This window comes from Serinus canaria, chromosome 27 (assembly GCF_022539315.1).
Source record: "Serinus canaria isolate serCan28SL12 chromosome 27, serCan2020, whole genome shotgun sequence".
Lineage (NCBI taxonomy): Eukaryota > Metazoa > Chordata > Aves > Passeriformes > Fringillidae > Serinus > Serinus canaria.
The window spans coordinates 496,606-523,755 of NC_066340.1; the positions used below are offsets into that span (position 1 = coordinate 496,606).

At 64.1% G+C, this 27,150-nt stretch overlaps 3 protein-coding genes across 5 annotated transcripts; 1 reads left to right on the plus strand and 2 right to left on the minus strand.

The window, feature by feature from the left end:
• Window positions 1–2,083: 2,083 nt before the first annotated feature.
• Window positions 2,084–7,493, minus strand: GNGT2 (G protein subunit gamma transducin 2). 2 transcript variants are annotated; one of them, XM_050985932.1, is made up of 3 exons: window positions 7,242–7,493; window positions 4,166–4,261; window positions 2,084–2,784 (listed from the first exon to the last, which is right to left on the minus strand). In XM_050985932.1, exons 1-3 carry the CDS (start codon window positions 7,491–7,493, stop codon window positions 2,659–2,661), a joined length of 474 nt encoding a protein of 157 aa, XP_050841889.1. In that variant the 3' UTR covers window positions 2,084–2,658. The 2 variants fall into 2 exon arrangements, with proteins under 2 accessions (XP_050841889.1, XP_050841888.1); XM_050985931.1 differs by lacking the exon at window positions 2,084–2,784 and having other exon boundaries at window positions 3,928–4,261.
• ABI3 (ABI family member 3) lies at window positions 7,446–16,953 on the plus strand. 2 transcript variants are annotated; one of them, XM_050985921.1, is made up of 8 exons: window positions 7,446–7,575; window positions 8,865–9,032; window positions 10,412–10,588; window positions 11,470–11,555; window positions 14,751–14,846; window positions 15,658–15,881; window positions 16,029–16,151; window positions 16,745–16,953. In XM_050985921.1, the coding sequence occupies exons 1-7, from the start codon at window positions 7,459–7,461 to the stop codon at window positions 16,145–16,147; spliced, it is 987 nt and encodes a 328-aa protein (XP_050841878.1). In that variant the 5' UTR covers window positions 7,446–7,458; the 3' UTR covers window positions 16,148–16,151; window positions 16,745–16,953. The 2 variants fall into 2 exon arrangements, with proteins under 2 accessions (XP_050841878.1, XP_050841877.1); XM_050985920.1 differs by lacking the exon at window positions 16,745–16,953 and adding an exon at window positions 16,272–16,404.
• Window positions 16,954–17,641: 688 nt separating this feature from the next.
• Window positions 17,642–25,385, minus strand: PHOSPHO1 (phosphoethanolamine/phosphocholine phosphatase 1). Its single transcript, XM_050985925.1, has 3 exons — window positions 25,181–25,385; window positions 21,323–21,391; window positions 17,642–19,414 (listed from the first exon to the last, which is right to left on the minus strand). The coding sequence occupies exons 2-3, from the start codon at window positions 21,365–21,367 to the stop codon at window positions 18,665–18,667; spliced, it is 795 nt and encodes a 264-aa protein (XP_050841882.1). The 5' UTR covers window positions 21,368–21,391; window positions 25,181–25,385; the 3' UTR covers window positions 17,642–18,664.
• Between the last annotated feature and the right edge of the window lie 1,765 nt (window positions 25,386–27,150).

Below are 27,150 nucleotides of genomic sequence, written 5' to 3' on the forward strand. Positions count from 1 at the left end.
CGTGTTTCTTTTTGCTTGCCGCCGCCGCCGCCCCGAGGCTGTGGAGGGGAGAGGTAAGGAGAGGAGGAGGGGGAGAGGTTGTGGGGGTCGCACCGGGAGTGCGGGGGTTGTACCGGAGCCCGTCGCGCTCCATTTTATGCGTGGGCGCCCGCGCTTCATGGCGCAGGCGCGGGAGAAAGGCGGCCAAAGGAAGCCGGAGGGCATTCTCCGTGTTCTACAGCTGATTGGCTGAGCGGGACGTCACTCTGTCAATCTCGCATTTCTAGTGGCTCGCCTAGCGCTTCGCCCCGCCTTCCACCGGCGAGGCACGGAGCCCTCGGGGGAGACGCTTCATCTCCGTTTTCCATCGCTGATTGGCTATTCTATCTGTCACTCTGATAAGCTCTTATTTTTACTGGCTGAGAGCGCTCTTTGCACCGCCTCCTTCTTCCGCAATCTGTATCTCCCTCGGGGGTTTCGTGGTCTCCGTTTCCCCATCGCTGATTGGCTACATCCACTGTCATTCTCGCAATATCGCGTTTCTATTGGCTGCAACCATCCTTTGTACCGCCTCCCACTTCAGCCATCCCCGGGGAGCGAGTTCGCGCCCTCCGTTCTCCACCGCTGATTGGCTGAACGGATGTCACTCTGCCAATCCCGCGTTTCTATTGGCTGGGAGCGCAGTTGGGCCCGCCTCCCCCTCAGCCGCCCGGAGCCCTCATGGCGGGTTCGAGCCCTCACGAAGCTGCGCGGCCCCTGCGGCGCTGCCCTGAGGCGCTGAGGGGCCGCCATTGTCCCGAATCCCCTCAGAGGCGGCTGAGCCGGCTCTGACGCACGTTCCCAGCCCTTTAACGTCGATTAACAGGTCAATCCCCTCCGGCCACGGCCCGGTTATTGCCCCGGATTAGGGGCAGCTCAGGCCCCAGAGGAGCCGATCGCCTCAAGACCAGGGATATATTTATTTATTTATTTATTTAACCTAAATAGCCTGAAATTGTCTTGGAGCAGTGGCCAGGAGAAGAAGCAGCACCTTAGGGTGCGCCCCAAATTAAATATGGAATATCTCACATTCAGCTCCATCACCCCCCAACAAAACCCCACCAACCAATTCCATCAAAAAATAGATTTCTACCCAAAAAAACCCCCAGAAGAACCATCAAAAACTCCACCAAAGAGCAGGATTCAGCCCCGCTGTGCACCTGTGTTTTAAAGGCAGGGAAAAAAATTAATTATTGGAGCATTAAAGGAATAATGTCAGTCACAAGCCGGCTCTTGGGACTGTGAGGTTTGCAGTAAAATAAAATAAAATTTAAAAATTAAAATAAAATTAAAATAAAAGAAATTAAGAATAAAATAAAATAAAATAAAGAATAAAATAAAATAAAATAAAATAAAATAAAATAAAATCCACTTTAGGGCAAAAATAAAGCAAATAAATGTTATTTTTTTGAGAGTATTTCGTGCAAGAAACAGAGGCCGTGGCGGTGCTGGCGGGTTTATTGAGAAAGAACAAAACCACCTCGATTTTGGGCTCTTTTGGGGTTTTTTGGGGTGTTTTGGGGCCAGGGAGTGCAGGGAGGGGGTTCTGGCTGCAGGGGCGACTCCCTGCTGGAGGAAAATCCACTTTTTCTGTCTTTTCCTCCCCATTTTAGGGTGTCCGGAGCCCCGTGGGGAGGCTGAGCTGGGATCCGGGGACAGGAAAATGCTCCAGGTGGGATCCAGAGGGATTTCCTTGGGATCCAGAGGGATTTCCTTGGGATCCAGGGGCAGGAGAAGTGCCCCAGGTGGGATCCAGAGGGATTTTCTTGGGATCCAGAGGGATTTTCTGGGATCCAGAGGGATTTCCTGGGATCCAGGGACAGGAAAATCACTCTGGGTGGGATCCAGAGGGATTTCCTTGGGATCCAGAAGGATTTTCTTGGGATCCAGGGGCAGGAAAATCCCTGGGGGATCCGAGGATTCCTGGGATCCAGGTAGGAAATCACTCTGTGGGATCCAGAGGGATTTCCTGGACCAGTGGGAATCCCAGGGACAGAGGATTTCCTGGGATCCAGGGGAAAATTCCCAGGTGGGATCCAGAGGAATTTCCTGGGATCCAGGGATAGGAAAATCACTCTGGGTGGGATCCAGAGGGATTTCCTTGGGCTCCAGAGGGATTTCCTGGGATCCAGAGGGATTTCCTGGGATTTCACCGGGCTGGGAGAAGGGGAGGAGTGGGAGAGGGCTGTGCACAGCGCCCCGAGGGACTCCAAAATTCAAATTATTGCTGCCTCTCGTTTGGGATCGATGATCTCGGGCTGGTTTGGGGAGAGTTTTCCCCGAGATTAAATGGGATAAAAACCCCCAAAAAATCCCCAAAGGGAGCGGCGGGAACGTCCCCGCGCTGATTTCCCAGGGGTTTTCCAGAGGGAAATGCAGCTCTGGCATTTTGGGGATAAAGGACAAAGCCGAGCTCGGTGCTCCCCCCATCCCCCGCCCACTCAGGCTGCTGAAAATGCAGAAATTTGGGGTTTTTTTGGGGCCGGTGGGAAACCAAAGCTCAGCTGCGGCAGCGGGGGTGGCGCTTGGGGTTGGGGTTTTTTTTTTTCATGCTTTTTTTTCCCTTTTTCTTCTTTTTCTGCCCTTCCTCTGCGCCGGGGTTGGGTTGTGGTCTGGGGGCAGCCGAGAGTGCCGGGGGTCTCAGCTGATGGTGCAGCCGCCCTTCTCCTTGAAGGGGTTCTTGTCCTCGGGCACGCCCTTGAGCAGCGGGTCCTCGCCCGCCATGGACTCGATGTAATCCTTGATCTCCTTGCCCGTCTTGGAGACCTGCCCCGGCCGGGAGATGCTGCCAGTGAGGGGGGGTCTGCACCGGGGGTCTGCGCCGGGGGTCTGCACTGGGGGGGTCTGCGCTGGGGATCGGCACCGGGGGTCTGCACTGGGGGATCTGCACTGGGGGTCTGCGCTGGGGGTCTGCACGGGGGTCTGCACTGGGGGTCTGAACTGGGGGGCGGATCTGCACTGGGGGTCTGACCTGGGGATCTGCACTGGGGGGGTCTGCAACTGGGGGTCTGCACTGGGGGATCGGCACTGGGGGTCTGCACTGGGGGTCTGTACTGGGGGGGGATCTGCACTGGGGGTCTGCACCGGGGGTCTGCACTGGGGGTCTGCACTGGGGGTCTGTACTGGGGGGGAATGGGGGTCTGCACTGGGGGTCTGACACTGGGGGTCTGCACTGGGGGGATCTGCACTGGGGGTCCGCACCGGGGATCCAGCCCTGGGGGTCTGCACTGGGGGTCTGACTCTGGGGGTCTGCATCGGGGGTATCTGCACTGGGGGGTCTGACTCTGGGGGTCTGCATCAGGGGTATCTGCACTGGGGGTCTGCACTGGGGGTCTGACTCTGGGGGGATCTGCACCGGGGGTCTGACACTGGGGGGATCTGCACCAGGGATCCAGCCCTGGGTTTCCGCACTGGGGGTCTGCACTGGGGATCCAGCCCTGGGGGTCCGCACCAGGGGGATCTGCACCGGGGGGATCTGCACCGGGGGTCTGAACCGGGGGTCCACACTGGGGGACTGCACTGGGGGTCTGCACTGGGGGGATCCACACTGGGGATCTGCACTGGGAGGATCTGCACCAGGGGGGATCCAACCCCGGGGATCAACACTGAGGATCTGCACTGGGGGTCTGCCTCAGGGGGGATCTGACCCTGGGGATCCGCACTGGGGATCCAACCCCAGGGATCAACACTGAGAATCTGCCCCAGGGAGGATCTGCACCAGGACCAGCCGTGGGACAGCACGGGCCCGGGATGGGGTATCCCTAAACCGTCCCTGGGGCATCTCAAATAACCCCTGGGGCACCTACAAACCACCCCTGGGGCATCCCTAAACCACCCCTGGGGCATCCCTAAACCACCCCTGGGCTGTGCCAGAGCATCCCAAGGCATCCCTGGGGCATCCCAAAACCAGAGCATCCCAAAACCACCCCTGGGCCATCCCAAAACCACCCCTGGGCCATCCCAAAGCCACCCCTGGGGTGTCCTAGAGCCTCCCAGAGCTTTAGGGGCAGAGTGGGTTCTCCTGCCTGGCTTTGGGGGCAGTGTGGGGGCTTTGGGGGCAGCGTGGGTGGATTTCAGGCCCTGGGGTCCTTTCCTTTGCCCCGAGCAAGGACAGCCCCCCCTGGCTGGAACTCAGCGAGGAACTCACCATCTGCCTCTCGTTCTTCACCTCCTTCTTCAGCTGGTCCAGCTCCATCTTCAGCAGCTCCTTCTCGGTCATGTCCTGAGCCATCGCGCCCTGGAACTGATTATTGGGGTTATTGCTGTGTGCCCGTGGGATTGGGGACCCCCTGGCAGCCCCTTCCCAGCTTTCCTGAGGAACTAAACACATCTCAGCTTTCCTTCCCTCCAGCTTTTCACAGCACGGCTCCTCCACCCCCTGAGCTCCATTATTTCCACTCCCCTGACAGATTTTGGGACCGTGGAGGTTGAGCAAACCCGACTCTTTTTTCCCAAAAAAAAACCCCGTGCCCCTCTCGGTGCCCACCCATCCCTGGGGACGCCGCCAGCCCCGGGAGCTCCCAAACCCGGCAGGGAAGCGACTCCTGCTTCCCAAAGGGCCCTGGAGGAGCAGAGGGACTCACCTGGGGCCGGGGGGCCGCCCCTGTGTGCGCTGGGGCCGCTCAGAGCCCCATGGAGGGGAGAGGAGAGGAGAGCAGAGGAGAGGAGGGGAGAGGCTGCTCCTCCGGTGCCGGCAGGCAGCAGATGTCTTTGCTGCTAAGCTGATAATGGACTCAGGAGCCTAAGCCGGTCAGGTGTTGGGAATTAGCCCCAAAGCCCGGCCTAATCGGGCCGGGGCGGGGCAGGAGGGCTGGGGGGGTCCGGCCGGGACAGCCCGGGAGACCCCAGGACCTGCCCGGGGCGGCGGAGCCCGGGGAGTGTTTGGAGCCTGCCCGGAGCGGCGGGAGTGACCCCGGGAGTGATCACTGAGAGTGACCCCCGAGAGTGACCTTGGGAGTGACCCCCGAGAGTGACCCTGGGAGTGAGCACGGGAGTGACCCGGAGTGACCCTGGAGTGACCCCGGAGTGATGACCACTGAGGAGTGACCCCGGGAGTGACAGGACGGAGTGACCATGAGAGTGACCCCTGAGAGTGACCCCCGAGAGTGACCCTGGGAGTGAGCACGGGGAGTGACCATGGAGAGTGACCCCGAGAGTGACCCCCGAGAGTGACCCTGGGAGTGACCATTGAGAGTGACCCCGGGAGTGACCCCGGGAGTGATCACTGAGAGTGACCATTGAGAGTGACCCCGAGAGTGACCCCGGGAGTGACCATTGAGAGGGACCCCGGGAGTGAGACCTTGGGAGTGACCCCCGGGAGCGACCCCGAGACAGAGCCCTTGGGAGTGACCACTGGGAATGACCCCAGGAGTGACCCCAGGAGTGAGACCTCGGGAGTGACCCCAGGAGTAACCACTAAGAGTGACCCCCAGGAATGACCCCCAGGAATGACCACTGAAAGTGACCCCTGGGAGTGACCCCTGGGCTGACCCCAGTACTGACCCCCGGGGCTGACCTCAGCACTGACCCCAGGGCTGACCTTGGGCTGACCCCGGGGCTGACCCGTGGGCTGACCCCAGTACTGACCCCGGGGCTGACCCCTGGGGGTCCCAGAGTTCCCCCCGGTTTTGTCGGGGGCCGGTCCGGGAGCCGCCGGGGCCGCTGGGTGCCGGTGCCGGGGCGTGGGCAGCGGGACCGGAGGAAATCCATCACTTCCCTCGGGACGGGCTCCGGAAGGGCCCGGCCCCAGGGCTGGGGACAGAGCCCGGGAGGCCCCAGGGAAGCACCTGGGGGCGGAGGAGGAGCAGGCGAGAGGCCGCCGGGGCTTTCCGAGCACGGGGAAGCGGGAATTTCCTGCGGCCTCGCCCGCGGGGATGTGAAACGCGCCCGGCCAAGGACGCGCTGTCCCCTCCCCGGAGGGCACCGGGCACTTCGGGGGGCACCGGGCACGTCCCGCTGTGCGCTGCCAGCTCCGGGAGAGGCTGCTCCGGGAGGGGCACCTGGCACCGGGAGCGTCCCGGGGGACGAGAACATTCCAACATTGCCTTCCCTCGCCTTTACCGGGCGGGCGAGGCCCGCGGCCAAGGGCGGCGGCGGCTCCGTGGGTTCCGGGACGTGCCCAGCCCCGGTGGGGCGGGGGCAGCTCGGGGGCGGTGGGCGCAGGTGGCAGAGATGGGGGTCAGGGTGATTTTGGGGTCGGGGTCCTTTAGGGGTCAGGATCCTTTAGGGGTCGAGACCCTTCTGGGGTCTGCATCCTTTTGTTGTTGGGATCCTTTAGAGTTGTTGGGATCCTGCTGGGGTCGGGATCCTTTAGGGGTCGGGATCCTTCAGGGGTCGAGATCCTGCTGGGGTCGGGATCCTTCAGGGGTTGGGACCCTTCTGGGGTCTGCATCCTTTAGTTGTTGGGATCCTTTAGAGTTGTTGGGATCCTTCTGGGGTCGGGATCCTGCTGGGGTCGGGATCCTTCAGGGGTCGGGATCCTGCTGGGGTCGGGACCTTTCTGGGGTCTGCATCCTTCTGGGGTCGGGATCCTTTAGTTGTTGGGATCCTTCTGGGGTCTGCATCCTTCTGGGGTCAGGATCCTTTAGGGGTCTGCATCCTTCAGGGGTCAGGATCCTGCTAGGGTCTGGATCCTTCAGGGGTCGGGACCTTTCTGGGGTCAGGATCCTTCTGGGGTCGGGATCCTTTAGGGGTCAGGATCTGTCTGGGGTCAGGATCGTTCTGGGGTCTGCATCCTTCTGGGGTCGGGACCCTTCTGGGGTCTGCATCCTTTTGGGGTCTGCATCCTTTTGGGGTCTGCATCCTTTAGGGGTCAGGGCCCTTCTGGGGTCGGGATCCTTCTGGGGTCAGAATTCTTTAGGGGTCGGGATCCTTCTGGGATCGGGATCCTGCTGGGGTTGGGACCCTTTAGGGGTCGGGATCCTTCTGGGGTCTACATCCTTCTGGGGTCGGGACTCTTCTAGGGTCGGGATCCTTCTGGGGTCTGCATCCTTTAGGGGTCAGGATCCTTCTAGGGTCGGGATCCTTCTGGGGTCTGCATCCTTTAGGGGTCTGCATCCTTTAGGGTTCGGGATCCTTCTGGGGTCTGCATCCTTTAGGTTCAGGATCCTTCTGGGGTCTGCATCCTTTAGGGTTCGGGACCCTTCTGGGGTCCGGACCCTTCTGGGGTCGGGACCCTCCTGGGCTCACTCCCCGACCTGCAGCCCCGGCTCCCCGTGACTCACATCCTTCCCCGCTGCCCTCGCCGCCAGCCCGGTGCTGTCCCCACCACGGCCGGGGCCCCGCGCCTTCCTCCCCGCCGGTCCCCAACTTGTCGCTGGCAGGGCGGGGTGTCCCCTCGGGGGGCACGGGGACACCGCGGCGCCCTCGGGCCCTGCGTCAGCACCGGCAGCGGCTTCAAAACGCCACGGCGGGGAGGAAGTGGGAGCCGGGCCCGGCGCGATGTCGGAGCTGGAGCGGCTGCGGCTCAGCGACATCCCCGAGGGCCGGCAGCGACTGCGGGAGCAGCACGGCAACCTGCTGCGGGTGGCCGACTACTGCCACAGCAACTACCTGCAGGTCAGAGCCGGGCCGAACCGGGCCGGGCCGGGCTGGGCCGGGCTGGGGGCGATGCCAGCCCCGCGGGGTGGCCGCTGGAGCGGTGCCCCGGGAGCCCGAGCATCCCCGCTGGCTCCCGGCCCGCCTGGCCCTGCCGCCCTCCGCTGGGGTTTCGCTGTGCCTTGGCTTCTGCTCCGCTCCCCAGCAGCTCCCGCGGGGGTTTGGGGTGCAGGGGGGTTCTCTGGGGGTTTGGGGTGCAGGGGGTTTGTCCGGGGGTTTGGGGTGCAGGGGGTTTGTCCGGGGGTTTGGGGTGCAGGGGGGTTCTCCGGGGGTTTGGGGTGCAGGGGGTTTGTCCGGGGGGTTTGGGGTGCAGGGGGGGTTCTCTGGGGGTTTGGGGTGCATGGGGGGTTGTCCGGGGGTTTGGGGTGCAGGGGGGGTTTCTGGGGTTTGGGGTGCATGGGGGTTTCTCCGGGGGGTTTGGGGTGCAGGGGGGTTTCTCTGGGGGTTTGGGGTGCAGGGGGGGTGTCTGGGGGTTTGGGGTGCAGGGGGGGGTTCTCTGGGGGTTTGGGGTGCAGGGGGGGTTGTCCGAGGGGTTTGGGGTGCAGGGGGGGTTCTCCGGGGGTTTGGGGTGCAGGGGGGGTTCTGGGGGTTTGGGGTGCAGGGGGGGTTGTCCGAGGGGTTGGGGCTGCTGGAGAAGCCTTGGCAGAGGGCTGGGGCCAGGTGTGTGTCACGGGGGCTGGGGGGTGGCACCTGGCGGGGCCTGCGCTCGCAGGGCGGGCGGGAAGCGCTGCTGGTGCATCCCTTCTCCTCATCCTCATCCTCATCATCATCTCTTCATCCTCCTCCTCCCTGCCTGGCCCACCGAGGGCCGCGGGCAGGAGCTCAGGAGATGGAGTCAGAAGGAAAATGCCCCCCCGGCCCTCCCTGCCGGGCAGGGGTCCCCGTGTCCCCACCAGGGTCGGGGCCGTGTCACCTGCCAGCCCCGGGGCGGCTCCTCCGTCCGAGGGCCCGGAGCCAGCGGGGCAGAACCGAAGGGAAACGAACCGAGCTATTCCGGGAGCCCAGAGCCCCGGCACGGCCGCTGCCACCCCGGCTGTCCCACACGTGGCCCCTCTGGCTGTCCCCAAGGGTGGCCGGGCACGGGGTGACCTCCGGAGCTCTCCGGGACATCATTCCCGGCAGGAATCGCGGGGAATCCCTGGAACCCCTCCCCGCCCACCGGCGGGAAGTCTGAGGCATTTGGAAAGCAGAAGGAAACTCCGAGCCGGGCGGGGATGGCTCTGTCCCACGGCCGGCTCTGTCCCCTGCAGGCCGGCGACAAGAGGAAGGCGCTGGAGGAGACGATGGCTCTGAGCACGCAGTCCCTGGCCAGTGTCACCTACCAGGTCAGCAGCCTGGCCACCGCCTTCCTGCGCCTGCTGGACCTGCAGGCGGCCCAGCTGCGCCAGGTGGAGGCTGATGTCACCTGCGTGGCACAGGTGGGGACCACGGGGGACCTGTGGGTGGGCTGGGGACAGGGGCTCCGGGTGGCTCCGAGGGGCTGGAGACCCCCCCTGTGCCCTGGGAATGCAGAGCCAGCCCCGGGTGGGCAGGGATTGGCCCGGGGGTGTTTTCCTGTCACGGCTGCCAGTCCCAAACTGTCCCCAAATCTGCGAGGGGGAGCTCAGAGCGTTGGCCTGGCTGCCACACTGTCCCCGTGCTGGGGCCTGGCCTTGTCCTCTCGGGACTTGGGGACACTGCTGGAGGGTCCTGTGGCCACCCTGAGCTTGGGGACACTGCTGCAGAGCCCTGTGGTCACCCAGAGCTTGGGGACACTGCTGCAGAGCCCTGTCCCCACCCCAAACTTGGGGACACTGCTGCAGGGTCTTGTGGCCACCCAGAGCTTGGGGACACTGCTGCAGGGTCCTGTGGCCACCTCAAGCTTGGGGACACTGCTGCAGGGTCCTGTGGTCACCCTGCTCTTGGGGACACTGCTGCAGGGTCCTGTCCCCACCCTGAGCTTGGGGACACTGCTGCAGGGTCCTGTGGCCACCCAGACCTTGGGGACACTGCTGCAAAGCCCTGTGGCCACCTCAAACTTGGGGACACTGCCACAGAGCCCTGTGGCCACCCCAAACTTGGGGACACTGCTGCAGGTCCCATGGCCACCTCAGCTTGGGGACACTGCTGCAGGGTCCTGTGGCCACCCAGAGCTTGGGGACACTGCTGCAGGATCCTGTCCCCCCCCCAAACTTGGGGACACTGCTGCAGGGTCCTGTCCCCACCCGGAGCTTGGGGACACTGCTGCAGGGTCCTGTGGCCACCCCAAACTTGGGGACACTGCTGCAAAGCCCTGTGGTCACCCTGACCTTGGGGACACTGCTGCAGGGTTCTGTGGCCACCCAGAGCTTGGGGACACTTCTGCAGGGTCCCATGGCCACCCCAAACTTGGGGACACTGCCACAGAGTCCTGTGACCACCCCGAGCTTGGAGACACTGACACAGAGTCCTGTCCCCACCCCAAACTTGGGGACACTGCTGCAGGGTCCTGTGGCCCCCCCTCCTCTTCCTGTCCCCTGGGAGCCACCTGGAGCCTGTGCAGCCACGGGAGGGGACAGGACCCTGAGGAAGCAGCTGGGGGGGGGTGGCTGAGCCCCTCCTGTCCCCTCCCTGAGCAGGGCCACGTCCCCATTCCCCAATTTGGGACAGCTCGGTGACATCAGGGCTGTGGCGGGGCACAGCAGGACCCACCCTGTGACAACCCTGACCCCCCCAGGCAGGGACAGGGACACAGGGCTGGCAGGGACGGTGGCACCTGGGGGGGGAAAGGGGTGGAAGAACCCAGGATGGCACTTTGGGGACGGTGTCACCTCGGCAGAGCGTGGACATCCACCAGGAGAAGGTGGCGCGGCGCGAGATCGGCGCCCTGACCGTCCCCAGGAGCTGCCCGAGCCTCCCCAAGGTCGCGGCCCCCCCGGAGCCCCCCGTGCTGGAACCCTACTACAGGAGACCCCTCAGCTTCAGCACGCTGGACCACGTCGGCCACGGGGTGAAGGTGGGGTCCCCCGGGGGGGCTTGGGTGCCATTTCTCTGTCCCCAATGTCCCCTGAGGGGTGCACGGGTGGCTCAGACCCCTCCTCTGTGGAGAAGTGGGTTCTGCCCGTGCCCGCTCAGCTTTGGGGGCTTGGCACCCCACGGAGCCTTTCCCAGCTCTGAAAAACCCCACAGGAGGGGTTTGGGGACCTGGCACCCCACAGGAGGGGTTTGGGATCCTCAGAGCCCCACAGGAGGGGTTTGGGATCCTCAGAGCCCAACGGGAGGGGTTTGGGATCCTCAGAGCCCCACGGGAGGGGTTTGGGATCCTCAGAGCCCCACGGGAGGGGTTTGGGAGCCTCAGAGCCCCACAGGAGGGGTTTGGGGACCTCAGAGCCCCACAGGAGGGGTTTGGGGACCTCAGAGCCCCACAGGAGGGGTTTGGATCCTCAGAAGCCCCCCCACGGCGAGGGGTTTGGGATCCTCAGAGCCCCACAGGAGGGTGTTTGGGGACCTCAGAGCCCCACGGGAGGGTTTGGGATCCTCAGACCCCCACAGGAGGGGTTTGGGATCCTCAGAGCCCCACAGGAGGGGTTTGGGGACCTCAGAGCCCCACAGGAGGGGTTTGGGATCCTCAGAGCCCCACAGGAGGGGTTTGGGAGCCCCACAGATCCTCCCCCACTCCGGAAAGCCCCACGGGAGGGCTCGGGGCAGGCGGTGCCGCCGTGGTCGCGGTTCCCACGGTGCCGCTGCCTCGGGGCCGCCCCCGCAGCCCCGGCGGCTCCGGCGGCGCCTTCCGGGGCTGCTTCCCCTTGTGGGGGGAAAGTCCCAGCCCCGGGGAGCCCGGAGGTGACGGGGCAGGGGTGGCACCCACGCGTGTCCCCGCGTGTCCCCGTGCCGCAGGACACCAGCACGCAGCTGTCCCGCACCGGCACGCTGGCTCGGAAAAGCACCAAATCCTCCTCGGCAGTGGCTGCGGGAACGCTGGGGTGAGACGGGCGCTGCTGTGTCACCCAGGGCTGGTGGCACCTGGCACCTGGCAGGGTGCCATCCCTTCCCGTGCCGTCCCTTTGATCCCAGCCCATCCCATCCCAACACATTGATCCCATCCATTGATCCCATCCCATTGATCCCATGGATCCCCATCCCATTGATCCCATCCCATCCCATTGATCCCAGCCCATCCCATCCCATTCCATTGATCCCATCCCATCGGTCCCATCCCATCCCAACACATTGATCGCATCCATTGATCCCATCCATTGATCCCATGGATCCCATCCCATCCCCATCCCAACACATTGATCCCATCCATTGATCCCATCCCATCCCATCCCACTGGTCCCATCCCATCCCATTGATCCCAACCCGTCCCCTCCCATCCCATTGATCCCATGGATCCCGTTGGTCCCATTAATCTTATCCCACTGAATCCATTGATCCCATGGATCCCATGGATCCCATTGATTCCATCCCATGAATCCCATGGATTCCATTGATCCCACTGATCCCATCTCATTGATCCCATTGATCCCACTGAGAACATCCCATGGATCCCATCCCATTGATCCCATTGATTCCCTTGATCCCACTGATCCCATCTCACTGATCCCATCGATCCCATTGATCCCATCCCACTGATCCCATCGATCCCATCGATCCCATTGATCCCATCCCATTGATCCCACTCATCCCATCCCATCAATCCCACTGACCCCCTGGACCCCACTGACCCCCATCCCATTGATCCTATGGATCCCATCCCATTGATCCCACTCATCCCATCAATCCCACTGACCCCGCTGACCCCCCGGACCCCACTGACCCCCATCCCATTGATCCTATGGATCCCATCCCATTGATCCCACTCATCCCATCCCATCAATCCCACTGACCCCCTGGACCCCACTGACCCCCATCCCATTGATCCTATGGATCCCATCCCACTGATCCCACTCATCCCATCCCATCAATCCCACTGACCCCACTGACCCCACTGACCCCCATCCCATTGATCCTATGGATCCCATCCCATTGATCCCACTGATCCCATCAATCCCAATGACCCCGCTGACCCCCGGACCCCACTGACCCCCATCCCATTGATCCTATGGATCCCATCCCATTGATCCCATGATCCATCAATCCCACTGACCCCGCTGACCCCCGGACCCCACTGACCCCTATCCCATTGATTCCTATGGATCCCATCCATTGATCCCACTGATCCCATCCCATCAATCCCACTGACCCACTGACCCCACTGACCCCCATCCCATTGATCCTATGGATCCCATCCCATTGATCCCACTGATCCCATCCATCAATCCCACTGACCCCACTGACCCCACTGACCCCCATCCCATTGATCCTATGGATCCCATCCCATTGATCCCACTCATCCCATCCCATCAATCCCACTGACCCCCTGACCCCCACTGACCCCCATCCCATTGATCCTATGGATCCCATCCCATTGATCCCACTGATCCCATCAATCCCACTGACCCCGCTGACCCCCTGGACCCCACTGACCCCCATCCCATTGATCCTATGGATCCCATCCCATTGATCCCACTGATCCCATCAATCCCACTGACCCCGCTGACCCCCGGACCCCACTGACCCCTATCCCATTGATCCTATGGATCCCATCCCATTGATCCCCACTGATCCCATCCCATCAATCCCACTGACCCCACTGACCCCACTGACCCCCATCCATTGATCCTATGGATCCCATCCCATTGATCCCACTGATCCCATCAATCCCGCTGACCCCCCGGACCCCACTGACCCCCATCCCATTGATCCTATGGATCCCATCCCATTGATCCACTGATCCCATCAATCCCATGACCCCGCTGACCCCCCGGACCCCACTGACCCCTATCCCATTGATCCTATGGATCCCATCCATTGATCCCGCTGATCCCATCCCATCAATCCCACTGACCCCACTGACCCCACTGACCCCCATCCCATTGATCCTATGGATCCCATCCCATTGATCCCACTGATCCCATCAATCCCACTGACCCGCTGACCCCCCGGACCCCACTGACCCCTATCCCATTGATCCTATGGATCCCATCCCATTGATCCCACTGATCCCATCCCATCAATCCCACTGACCCCACTGACCCCACTGACCCCCATCCCATTGATCCTATGGATCCCATCCCATTGATCCCACTCATCCCATCCCATCAATCCCACTGACCCCCCGGACCCCCACTGACCCCCATCCATGATCCTATGGATCCCATCCCATTGATCCCACTGATCCCATCAATCCCACTGACCCCGCTGACCCCCTGGACCCCACTGACCCCATCCCATTGATCCTATGGATCCCATCCCATTGATCCCACTGATCCCATCAATCCCACTGACCCCGCTGACCCCCGGACCCCACTGACCCCTATCCCATTGATCCTATGGATCCCATCCCATTGATCCCACTGATCCCATCCCATCAATCCCACTGACCCCCTGGACCCCACTGACCCCCATCCCATTGATCCTATGGATCCCATCCCATTGATCCCACTGATCCCATCCCATCAATCCCACTGACCCCACTGACCCCACTGACCCCCATCCCATTGATCCTATGGATCCCATCCCATTGATCCCACTCATCCATCCCATCAATCCCACTGACCCCACTGACCCCACTGACCCCCATCCCATTGATCCTATGGATCCCATCCCATTGATCCCACTGATCCCATCAATCCCACTGACCCCGCTGACCCCCCGGACCCCACTGACCCCCATCCCATTGATCCTATGGATCCCATCCCATTGATCCCACTGATCCATCAATCCCATGACCCCGCTGACCCCCCGGACCCCACTGACCCCTATCCCATTGATCCTATGGATCCCATCCCATTGATCCCACTGATCCCATCCCATCAATCCCACTGACCCCACTGACCCCACTGACCCCCATCCCATTGATCCTATGGATCCCATCCCATTGATCCCACTGATCCCATCAATCCCACTGACCCCCCGGACCCCACTGACCCCCATCCCATTGATCCTATGGATCCCATCCCATCGATCCCACTGATCCCATCAATCCCACTGACCCCCCGGACCCCACTGACCCCCATCCCATTGATCCTATGGATCCCATCCCATCGATCCCGCTGACCCCGCTGACCCCGCAGGAGGAGCAGCCGCGTTCCCGAGCCGGTGCCGCCGCCCGTGGTTCCCGCGGGGAAGCTCCCGAGCGGCTCCTGCGGCCCCTCCCCGCTGCCCCCCAGGTACCCGGGCAGCTCCCGCCCCTCGGGATTGGGGGGAAAAAATGGGAATTGGGGAAAAAACGGGAATTGGGGCATCGGCTGCCCTGGCAGGGCTGGTGGGCAGGGCAGGGGAGAGGGGGGACGGTGGGGAAGGAAGGGAAATATGGGAAAAGGTGGGAATGATGGGAAAGATGGGAAATATTATGGGAAATACGGGAAAAGATGGGAAAGATGGGAAATGATGGGAAATTATGGGAAATGATGGGAAATATGGGAAATTATGGGAAATATGGGAAAGATGGGAAAGATGGGAAATGATGGGAAATATGGGAAATTATGGGAAATTATGGGAAATATGGGAAATATCGGAAATTATGGGAAATATGGGAAATGATGGGAAATATGGGAAATGATGGGAAAAGATGGGAATGATGAGAAATGCGGGAAATGATGGAAATGATGGGAAATGATAGGAAAGATGGGAAAAGATGGGAAAGGTGGGAAATACGGGAAATGATGGGAAATATGGGAAAAAATGGGAATGATGGGAAAAATGGGAAATACGGGAAAAGATGGGAATGATGGGAAAAATGGAAAAAGATGGGAAATATGGGAAGTTATGGGAAATATGGGAAATGATGGGAAATATGGGAAATGATGGGAAATATGGGAATGATGGGAAACAGGGCATGGCACGGGGAAGGGTTGGCACAGCTGCGGAGTCCCGTGCCACGCGGTGCCACCTTGTCCTGGCACGGGACAGTGTCTGTGCTCGGGGTGGGGACACGGGGACCCCCACCCTGACACTGCTGCTCCTCCCCCACCCCCCCAGCTCCAGCGGGACCCCGGCAGCTCCTGGGGACGGAATTCCAGCCCCGCCACCACTGCCAGGGCCACCCCTGCTGGCACCGTCCCCTCCAGGGCCACCCCCTCCTGCCACTGCCGTCCCACCTCCGCCACCCCTCCCTGGGGACCTGCTGCCACCTCCCCCTGGGGACCTGCTGCCACCTCCCCCTGGGGACCTGGCCGTGCCCCCACCGGAGCTCCCACCCCCAGGTGAGTGCTCAGTGCTCCGGGGGGGTGACAGGGGCACGGGGGGCAGCGTGGGACCTGTCCCCACCCCTCACCCTCCATCCCTCACCCTCCATCCCTCACCCTCCACCCCTCACCCTCCATCCCTGACCCCTTTTGGGGTTCTCGCAGCCCCCGAGGACCTCGAGCTGCCGCCACCACCCTCAGCTGTGCCTGACTTTGGGGACCTGGCCCTGCCACCGCCACCAGCCGCAGAGGACCCCCCGTGGGACCCCCAGAGCTACCTGTAGGAAGGTACAGGGGGTCCCAAACCCCTTACAGAGGGTCCCAAACCCCCTGGGGAGGGGCACAGGGGGTCCCATGTGTGTGTCCCTGTCCCCCAATGGTGGCTCCGTGTGTGTCCCTGTCCCCCAGCGGTGTCCCCGCTCCCGGACCCGAGGCAGGAGGACACCAAGGACACGGAGCTGGGAACGCGTCAGGGCAGGAGCTGATCCCAGGGGGCAGCCCTGGATCCCAGCCCTGGATCCCAGCCCTGGATCCCAGCCCTGGATCTCAGCCCTAGATCCCAGCTCTGGATCCCAGCCCTGGATCCCAGCTCTGGATCCCAACCCTGGATCCCAACCCTGGATCCCAACCCTGGGTCCCAGCCCTGGATCCCAGCCGGGATCCCAGCCTGGATCCCAACCCTGGATTACCCAGCCCGGGATCCACAGCCACGGGGATCCCCAGCCTGGATCCCAGCCTGGGATCCACAGCTATGGATTCCCAACCCTGGATCCAAACCCTGGATCCACACACCTGGATCCCAGCTCTGGATCCCAACCCTGGATCCCAACCCTGGATCCCAACCCTGGATCCCAGCCCTGGATCCCAGCTCTGGATCTCAGCCCTAGATCCCAGCTCTGGATCCCAGCCCTGGATCCCAACCCTGGATCCCAGCTCTGGATCCCAGCCCTGGATCCCAGCCCTGGATCCCAGCCCAGAACTGGACCCTGGGCACAGAGCAGAGCTCGCTGTCCCCGTGGGCTCCAGGGATGTTCCAGCCCCAAAACCCCTCCCCTGCCCGTCCCCTGCCTGTCCCCTGCCCGTCCCCTGCCATCCCAGCCGTCCCCTGCTGGTCCAGAGCGTCCCTGCACCCCTACCCATCCCCTGACTGTCCCCTGCCATCCCCTGCACGTCCCCTGCCATCCCCCTGCCATCCCTGCCTGTCCCCTGCTGACCCAGAGCATCCCTGCATCCCCTTACCATCCCCTGCCTGTCCCCGCCGTCCCCTGCCCATCCCCTGCCATCCCCTGCCCGTCCCTGCCATCCCTGCCCATCCCTGCTTGTCCCCTGCCTGTCCCCTGCCATCCCCTACCGTCCCCTGCCCACCCTGCTGCTCCAGGGCCATCCCCTGCTTGTCCCCTGCCATCCCCTGCCATCCCCTGCCCGTCCCTGCCATCCCCTGCCTGTCCCCTGCCTGTCCCCTGCCATCCCCTGCCTGTCCCCTGCCTGTCCCCTGCTGCTCCAGGGCCATCCCCCAAACCCCAGGAGCCGGAGCCCCCCTCGGGTGCAGCCCGGAGCTCTCTCCCAGCCGGGCTGGAGTCTGTCTGTCTGTCTGTCTGCAATACAGAGCTCTGTCCGTCTGGCACACATTTGTGTCTTTAATCCCATGGCTTTGAGTTCCGCGCAGTCCGAGGGTTTGGGGTGGCACAGAGGAGGAGGAGGAGGAGGAGGAGGAGGAGGAGGAGGAGGAGGAGGAGGAGGAGGAGGAGGAGGAGGAGGAACCACTCGGGGCTGCTTTGGTCATTTCCTGCCGGGTTTTGGGGTTCCCAGGGTTTGGGGGAGCCGGGGCCGCCCTCGGGGGCCGGTAAGGCTGCGGATAAACCCGGGATAAACCCGGGATAAATCCAGGGGGAGCCAACCCCAGAGAGCCGCGGCTGCTGGAGGTCTGCAGAGTGCAATTAGAAGGGGTAATTAATTAACACTGCGGTGGGGAGGGGGACACGGATGGCGCGGGGGGGGGGGGGTTTGGCCTCTGGGGACCCGGTGCCAGGAGTGTCCCCCGAGGGGATTGTGGCACCTGGCAGGTGCCCAGCTCAGGGGGCATCGACCCTCCCTGGGGTAGGAGGGGCCCGGCGCGATCCAGGAAAGGGCCCAGGGGACACCGCGGGGACACCGCGGGGACACCGCCGGGACACCGCGGGGACATCGGGGAGGAGCAGGGCTGGGAGGGGCGGGGGCGAGGCCGGGCCCGGCTCCCCCGGGGCTGCGGCTCCTGTGCCCGGGCAGGATCAGGAGAGGCTCTGCCCCTTCCCAAAGCTCTCCCGGTGCTCCCGGCTCCGTTTGTCCCGAGGATGAACCCCGGGGACAGCAAAGCCCGGAGCAAGGCTTGGGGCGGGGTGTGGGAGCAGGGATTTCCCAGCTGGAATTCCCAGTGGGATCAGGAGCAGGGATTTCCCAGCCAGAATTCCCGGTGGGATCAGGAGCAGGGATTTCCCAGCCAGAATTCCCGGTGGGATCAGGAGCCCAGGGCCAGGCAGGCCAGCGGGATGACAGCAGGAGCAAGGACGTGCCCAGCCCGCGGGGAGCCGGCTGCTGGATTTTTAGGAATTCTCTTTCGAGGTCCAAAGCGAAAGGAAGCAAAACTCCACCAGAAATCCCCGTCAGGCGGGCAAAGGGCGCGGGGGCGGCCGTGGCCGTGGCTCCGTGGCCGGGCAGGGCCGGGGGCCTGCGGAAAGCGCTTCGGTGGCCGGGAACGGAGCCGGGAGAGGCCGAGGAACATCCCGGGAGCGGGGCCGGGAGCGGGGCCGGAGCCGCCGCCTCCCTCAGCACTTCCTGCGCAGCAGCTCCTGCAGGTACCGCGCCACCTCCACCGCCGACTCCCAGGGCACCACGGCGGCCTGGAATGCCCCGGGCTGCTTCTCCTGGCTCTCCTGGATCAACCTGTGCATGGGATAACCCTTCCTGGGGAACGCCACGTCCGCCGCCGTCAGAGTCCCGGCCGGGCAGAAATCGTTGGCACCGTCGCCCACGTAAAAGACGCGCTGGAACTCCACGTCCTCCCGCGCCCGCTCCGCCAGGTACTCGCCCAGGATCTTCCTCTTGCACATGTTGGCCGGGCACTGCAGGCACTTGTGGCTGTGGTAGGGCCCCAGGGTCAGCACGCCGCGCCGGTCGAAGCTGGCCGGGTTGCTGAAGACCTTGCGGAAGAGCGAGCGGGCGCCGGCGGCGCGCAGCTTGGCCTCGATGCCGAAGGTGTTGGCGTCGGAGATGAGCACCAGCTCGAAGAGCTCCTGGTGCTTGGAGAGGAGCTGGAAGAGCTCGGCCATGCCGGGGGACAGCGGGATGTTCTCGTAGACGGCGCGGAGCTCGGCGGGGCGCACGCCCTGCTCGCCCAGGAAGGCCAGCGCCCGCTGCATGTGCTCGTTGTAGCTGCCGCCGGGGCTGAGGCGCAGCGGCTCCGGCAGCGCCCGGCCCCGCAGCACCGAATCGTCGCTGTTCTCGTCCACGATGGTCTCGTCGAAGTCAAACACCAGCAGGAAGCGGGGGGGATGAGGGCCGGACATGCCCACGCCCTGCGGGGGGACGGACGGACAGACGGCGGGGTCATTGGGGTGTGTGACAGACGGCGGGGTCGTTGGGGTGTGGGACGGACAGACCCCACTGTCATTGGGGTGTGTGACAGACAGACAGACAGCGGTGTCATTGGGGTGTAGGATGGACAGAACCCGCTGTTATTGGGGTGTGGGATGGACAGACAGACCCCAATATCTATGGGGTGGGGGATGGACAGACAGACAGCGGTGTCTATGGGGTGTGGGATGGACAGAACCCGCTGTTATTGGGGTGTGGGATGGACAGACAGACAGCGGTGTCATTGGGGTGTGTGACAGACAGCAGTGTCATTGGGGTGTGGGATGGACAGACAGACAGCGGTGTCATTGGGGTGTGGGATGGACAGACAGACAGCGGTGTCATTGGGGTGTGGGATGGACAGAACCCGCAGTCATTGGGGTGTGGGACAGACAGACCCCTCTGTTATTTGGTGTGGGACAGACAGACCCCGCTGTCAGTGAGTGCAGGACAGACAGACAGACGGACCCCACTGTCAGTGAGTGGACAGACAGACAGACCCCGCTGTCAGTGAGTGCAGACAGACAGACAGACGGACAGACCCCGCTGTCAGTGAGTGCAGACAGACAGACAGACAGACAGACCCTGCTGTAGTGAGTGCAGACAGACAGACAGACAGACAGACCCCGCTGTTAGTGAGTGCAGACAGACAGACAGACAGACAGACCCCGCCGTTACTGGGGCTTGGTGGCACCGGCCGTTCCCAGTCCCCCCCAGGGAGGACAGACCCCGCTGGCACCGGGACCTGGTGGCCACCCCCGGGGCGGGAGGGGTTAATCCGGCCCTAAAGCTGATCCTGCCCGTGAGGGGATCGCCGGGCCGGGCTGTGCCGGGCCGGGCCGGGCTAATCCGGGCCGGAGGTCACCGTGCCGAGAGGGGACAGCGGCCCTGGGATCGGCCCTGGGATCGGGGAATTTCCGGCCTTGGGAAAGAGCTCCGGGATCAGAGAGGGCGGCAAAGCTGGGCTGGGACAGGGGGACAGGGGGACAGGGGGGAACAGTGGGACAGGGGGGACAGGGGGGGACAGCTTGGGACAGGGGGGGTACAGCCTGGGACAGGGGGGGACAGCTGGGACAGGGGGGACAGGGGGGGACAGCTGGGACAGGGGGACAGCTGGACAGGGGGGACAGCTGGGACAGGGGGACAGCTGGGACAGGGGGGACAGCTGGGACAGCGGGGACAGCTGGGACAGCTGGGACAGGGGGACAGCTGGGACAGGGGGGGACAGGTGGGACAGGGGGGACAGGGGGGACAGGGGGGACAGGGGGACAGCTGGGACGGGGGACAGCGGCAGCTGGGAGAGGGGGGGACAGGGGGACAGGGGGACAGGGGGGACAGCTGGACAGGGGGCGCGCGAACAGCTGGGAGGGGGGGACAGCTGGACAGAGGTGACAGCCCAGCCTGCTCCTGTGCCCTCGGGGACAGGGGAAAGCTGGGACAGGGGGACGGGGGGGACAGCTGGGACAGCTGGGACAGGGGGACAGCCCAGCCTGCTCCTGTGCCACCTCTGGGACAGGAGGTGACAGCCCAGGGGGGTCAGGTGCGATTTTAGGGACGAGTTCCTCCCCCCGAGGGTGGCACAAGCCCTGGCACAGCTCCCAGCGATGCCCCCAGGGATGCCCAGGGTGGGATTTTGGGGGGGTCCTGCAGGGCTGGACCATCCTGGGGGATCCCTGGGCATTCCATGAACCCCAAACCCACCCAGCCTGGCACCCCCCGCTCCCCTCAGCCCTTCCCGGCCGCTCCAGGGTGGAATTCTGGAATTCTGGAATTTGGGGACCCGATTTCCCCCCCTGGCCGGGGCTGGGGAGGTGACAGAGGTGACCTGGGGCAGGGACAGTGGCACTGACCTTAAACAGGCATGGCAGCCCCACGCCCTGGCAGCACCTCCTCATGCTGGCACCATCCCGGGCCGAGGGCTGCGGAGCACAGAAAAGAGGGAATTCCGTGAATTCCGGGAATTCCGGGAATCCCGAGGCTTTTTCCCGGGTTATTCCCGAGTTCGGGAGCTTCTGTTCCGGGCTGGGGGAACTGGAGGAGAGCAGAACCCGTTTGAAGGTTCTGATCCCTCCTGATTCCCCGGGAGGGCAGAAAAATAAAAAACGGGAAGAGCAAAGAAAAAAAAAAACCAAACCGGGAATAGCAAAAATCCCGGGAATAGCAAAAAAACCAACCCGGGAGCAGCGGTCCTGCTCCAACCCCCAGGATTTTCTTCCAGGGTAATTCCTTTGGATGGGAATTCTCCGGCGGAATTCTGCCGACCCCTGGTGGTCCCCGGCGAGGGGAAACCTCCCCAAAATCCTTCAGCCGGTTGGAAATTGGGCAATTCCCGCTGGGAATTGGAGCCGGGCACCCCGAGCCGGGCCGGGAGGATGGCGGGGATTTGTGCCCGGCCTCTGGAAGGTGATTTGGGGGATTTTGGGCTGGATCCGAGCCCGGCTCGCGGCTATTTTGGGCACAAACCCGACCCGTGACTCGGCTGGAATAAAAACCCTGCGGCACCGGAGCCCGGGGGTGGAACCTGGGCTGGAAATTGTGGAAAAATCCCTTTTTTTTTTTTCTTTTTTTTTTTTTTTTTGGGAGGCCTGGAGCCACACGCTGGGTGTTTACTTGCTAAAAAAAGCCCTCAGAAGTGGAGGGTTTATTGGCAGACAGAATCTGGAGCCGAACAACGCCACAGCCAGGCTGGGAGCGGCTTCCAAAGCGGGAGAGATGGAAAAAAAGAAAAAAAAAAAAAGGGATTAAACAGGAAAGAGGAACTGGAATTTTGGTCACTGCTCGGTCACTGCCAGCAGCGAGGAAATAATTTGGGATGAAGCCTCAGGGAGAGTCTGTGGCGCTGAGAGGCAGGGAAAGAGCCCTGGGGACACTGGGGACACCGGGGTGGGGACAGCGTGGGTGCGGGGAGTGGAACTGCCCCCAAAAATTCCTCTGGGCCCGAGGGGTTGGGGTTTGTGGGGTGGGAAAATTTCCAGGGGCAGAACTTGGGGTTTTGGGGCAGGCGAGGTCAGACAGAGCCCCTGGGGCACCCCGGACCCTCCTGGGCATCAAAACCCGACCCGGGCCGGGCCAGAGCCCCCCGGGACCCTCTGGGCTCATCCCGAGCTCCGGGAGCCGCCAGGACCGGCCCGGATTTCAGCCCCGCTCCCGCTGCAATTCCCAGCTCCCTCCCGGCTCTCCCGGCACCAAATCCCGGGAAAACTCAACCTGAGCCCCCCCGTCCCGGTGTCCCCCTGTCCCCGTGTCCCCCTGTCCCGGTGTCCCCCCGTCCCCGGGCAGGGCAGAGCCCCCGGGGTGGCTCCCGTGGGATTTCTGGGGCAAGAGCTCGGAGCATCCCCAGATGCGGCTGCAGGAGCTGCTCCCCCAAAAACGGCCCCAAAAAGGGCCCTAAACCCGCCCCAAAACCGGCCCTGAACCCGCCCCAAAATCGGCCCCAAACCTGTCCCAAAATCGGCCCTAAAACCGCCCCAAAACCCGGCCCTAAACCTGTCCCAAAACCGGCCCCAAAGCCGCGATGAACGGGACCAAAACAGGCCCCAGGACCGGAGCCGGCGTTGTTTGGGGATTGAGCTCCAGGTGGGAATTTCGGGATTGAAATCATCTGAGGGCTGGGGGGGCTCCTGGCATCCCAAAAAAACCCCAAATCCTCGGGATACGGGAAGGGAAACCCCACCCCAATAAAGCGATTCCCAGCTCCTCCCCTGGTCCCGATCCCGCAGGAGGGGAAAAAATTTGGGAAATCGGACGGACAGACAAACCCTGCGGGGCCTGGGGACAGCGGGACGGGAAATCCCGGCCGGAACCGATCCCGAAATTTGGGGCGGGATGGGGCAGAGGGAAGGGAAATCCTGGAGGGAGCGGATCCCAGATTTTGGTGCGGGATGGGGCAGCAGGAAGGGAAATCCTGGAGGGAGCGGATCCCAGATTTTGGTGCGGGATGGGGCAGCGGGAAGGGAAATCCCGGCCAGAACCGATCCCAGATTTTGGAGCGGGATGGGGCAGGGGGAAAGGAAATCCTGGTGGGAGCCGATCCCAGATTTTGGAGCGGGATGGGGCAGCCGCCAGCGCCTTCCCGCAATTAAAGGGGCTCCCCTGGGAAGCGAAGCAGCCGCTTCGTTTTCCCCAAAAAAGCGCAGCCGGGGGGGACGGGAAATTACCGGGACAATCGCTCAGGGATAAAGGTTTGTAACTCCCGAGTTCGGGCTGAGGGTGGGAAAACTCTGGGAATCGTTTCCCGGCGCGGTTTGTGCCCCGGATTTCGGGGTTTTGGGGATCTCTGTCCCCAGAGCCGAGGGAGGAGGGGCCGGAGCCGCCCGCGCCCTCCCGGTGCCCGCGGGCTCCCCGAAATCGGCCCCGCCGCGCCCGGTCCCGCCCCGGCACCGGAGAGCAGCGGCCGCGGGGAGCCGGGACACCGGGAGCCGCTCCCGAAGCCGGGAAGTGCCGGGACACCGGGAGCGCTCCCGGAGCCGGGAAGTGCCGGGACACCGGGAGCCGCTCCCGGAGCCGGGAAGTACCGGGACACCGGCAGCATTCCCGGAGCCGGGAAGTGCCGGGACACCGGGAGCCGCTCCCGGAGCCGGGAAGTACCGGGACACCGGCAGCATTCCCGGAGCCGGGAAGTGCCCGGACACCGGGAGCATTCCTAGAGCCGGGAAGTGCCGGGACACCGGGAGCATTCCCGGAGCCGGGAAGTGCCGGGACACCGGGAGTATTCCCGGGGCAGCGGCGCTTCTGCCCCCGGCGCTCTCTGACCGTGCCCGGTCTGGAGGTTTTTAACCCCAAAGCCGATTTCGGTGCGTGGAATATTCCGGTTTTTAACGATCCAAACCCAAATTCTGCCCTGGAGCGAATTCCAGCTCCGGGGCACAATTCCCGGGAAACCGAGCCGGGGGAGAACCGGGACCGGGACACGATCCCGCCGCCGCTAGAATTAAACCCGACCCGCGGCGAACCCCGGCTCCCGAAAGAGGAGAAAATGCGGGAATTAACGGGAATCCCCGTTAAGGAGCGCTCGGAGCGGGTCCCGCCGGCCCCGGGGTCCCCTCGTCCCTTCCTGGGCTCCGCTTTCCCCCCGAGTTCCCGGGCCCGGCACGGGCAGAGCGTTCCGGGTCACCTCGGGTGACGGGGCTGCTCCGGCTTTTCCCGGGGTTTGTTTTTCCTGCCGGGAATCCGCGGCGTTACCGCAGCCCCGGTTCGGCCCCGGAACGCGGCGGTTCGGGGGATCCAGCCAGGATTCCGGATCCTGCCTCTCGCCCGGTGCCACCGGGCAGCAACTGCGGCTCCGGTACCGGCACAGCCCCTCCCCGAGCTCCGCGGCTCCTCCCGGTACCGGCGGGGCTGAATCGCGGCCGTTCCGTGTCCGGGTGGCACCTCCCGGTACCGGCAGCAGCCGCAGCGGTACCGGCAGGGTCCAAACGAGTAGGGACCGCCCCGGTACCGCCACCATCCGCCCCAGTCACGGCAGGGTCCAACCGAATCAGGACCCCCCCCTGTACCGGCAAGAGCCGCCCCGGTACCGGCAGGGTCCAACCGTATCGGCACCCCCCGGTACCGGCACCATCCCCTCGGCTCCCGGCAGGATCCCCCCGGCAGGCACCATCCGATCCCGGCAGGGTCCAACCGGGGATGAAACCTGCCGGTACCGGCAGCAGCCGTTGCGGATCCGGCATCTCCCGGTACCGCCGCGGTGCCGCCTCTCGCCTCCTTACCGGGTCGGAACCTGCCGGGAGCGCCCGGTCCGCCCCGGTGCCGGAGTGTGCGGGGGCGGCGCGGGGGCAGCCCGGGCTCGGCGCCGCTCCGGGGCCGGTTCGGAGCCGCTCCGGGGCCGGTTCGGGGCCGGTGCCGCCGCCGGCGCTGCCGAGAGCGCGGCCCCTTTAAAGCGACGCCACCGGGGCCGCGCGGAGCCGCCGCAGTGCGCCGACGTCATCGCCAGCGCAGCCAATGGCAGAGCAGTTTCCCCACCGCGGAGGGGCGTGGTTATCCTAGGCCGCGCCCCCTTTCCGAGGGGCGGGGGGAGCGCCCCGCTCGGGTCCCGCCGCCCCCGCCCCGCTGCCAAAAGTTGCCAAATCGGGAAAAACCAACAAAAGCCCGGTTCCCCCCCCCGTAACCGCTCCGGGGTTGTGTAACGAAGCCGTTTGTGGGGGGGGTTCTGTCTCCGGAGCCACCAGCGGCGCCGGAGCTCCGAGTGAGAAAAACGCCCTAATTGTCCCCAAAATAGCGGCGGGGACGGGCGGGGGGGTCCGGCGGGCGCGCTCCGTGCCCGGCCCGGCCCGGCCGCAGCGGGCGGGGTCCCCGCGCTAATTTTGGGAGCCGAGACGGGCAATTGCAGGGTGGCAGTGCCAGGGCAGCCCCGCCCGGGCTCCGCCGCTATCGCGGGGGCCGCAGGAGCCGCCGAGATAAAAATACCGGGGCAGCGCCCTCGGGGCACCGGGCCCGCCCGGGGGACCGGGGACGGCCAAACCCCGGCGGAGCTCGGGGTTTTTTTTTGGTGGTTTTTAATTAAAAGCGTCCAGGAATGGAAAGGCGCGGCCGGGATTCCAAAGGTCGGGAAGAGCGGCGGGAGTCGCTCCCCCCCCGGGCTGGAGCTGGCGGTGCCACGTTGTCCCCGAGCCCCAAAAGTGGGGAATTTTGCTCGTTTTTGGTAAAATTCTGCCTCAGAGCCGAGCTCGGAGCGCTCCTGGGACCTTTCCTGGCTCCCCCGGCCGGAGGTGCCGGCCCTGCCCCAGGGAATCCTTCCAGGCAGTTATTCCAGGGAATTCTTTTAAGGACTTCTTTTAGGGAATTCTGTATTTTATCCCCTCCCCAGCCTGGGTCTCCCCGGCTTTCCCCGGGCATTTCCCCGCTCTGGAGCCGCTCCGAGCGGGAGAATCCAAAGGGGGAATGAATTCCCCACGGGCTCCGCCGCTTCCCACCGGGATCACCCCGGATCCGTGCCGGACCACCCCGGGATTATCCCGGACCCATCCCCGATCCATCCCGGGTCACCCGATCGTCCGGACCCCCAGATCCCGGACCACCCCGGATCATCCGGATACGGACCCCCCATCACCGGGTTCATTCCGGACCTCGGCACCCGGATCCAACCCTCCCGGGCCTCCATCCCGGACCGTTCCAGCCCCGAGGGTTTGGCACGGACGCTCCCGGTGATTTTCCACTGCGGAGAGCTCCGGGGAGCAGGCGAGGACAGAGCCCGGGGCGGGCGCTCCCGGCAGCTCCGGAGCTGCCACCGGAGCCTTTCCCGATCCCCGAGGAGCCACCGGAGCCTTTCCCGATCCCCGGGAGCCACCGGAGCCTTTCCCGACCCCGGAGGAGCCACCGGAGCCTTTCCCAGCCCCCGGGAGCCACCGGAGCCTTTCCCAAACCCCGGGAGCCACCGGAGCCTTTCCCGACCCCCGGGAGCCACCGGAGCCTTTCCCGATCCCCAGGAGCCTTTCCCGATCCCCGGAGGAGCCACCGGAGCCTTTCCCGACCCCCGGGAGCCACTGGAGCCTTTCCCGATCCCCCGGGAGCCACCGGAGCCTTTCCCAATCCCCGGAGGAGCCACCGGAGCCTTTCCCGACACCCGGGAGCCACCGGAGCCTTTCCCGATCCCCGGGAGCCACCGGAGCCTTTCCCGGCCCCCGGGAGCCACCGGAGCCTTTCCCGATCCCCAGGAGCCTTTCCCGACCCCCGAGGAGCC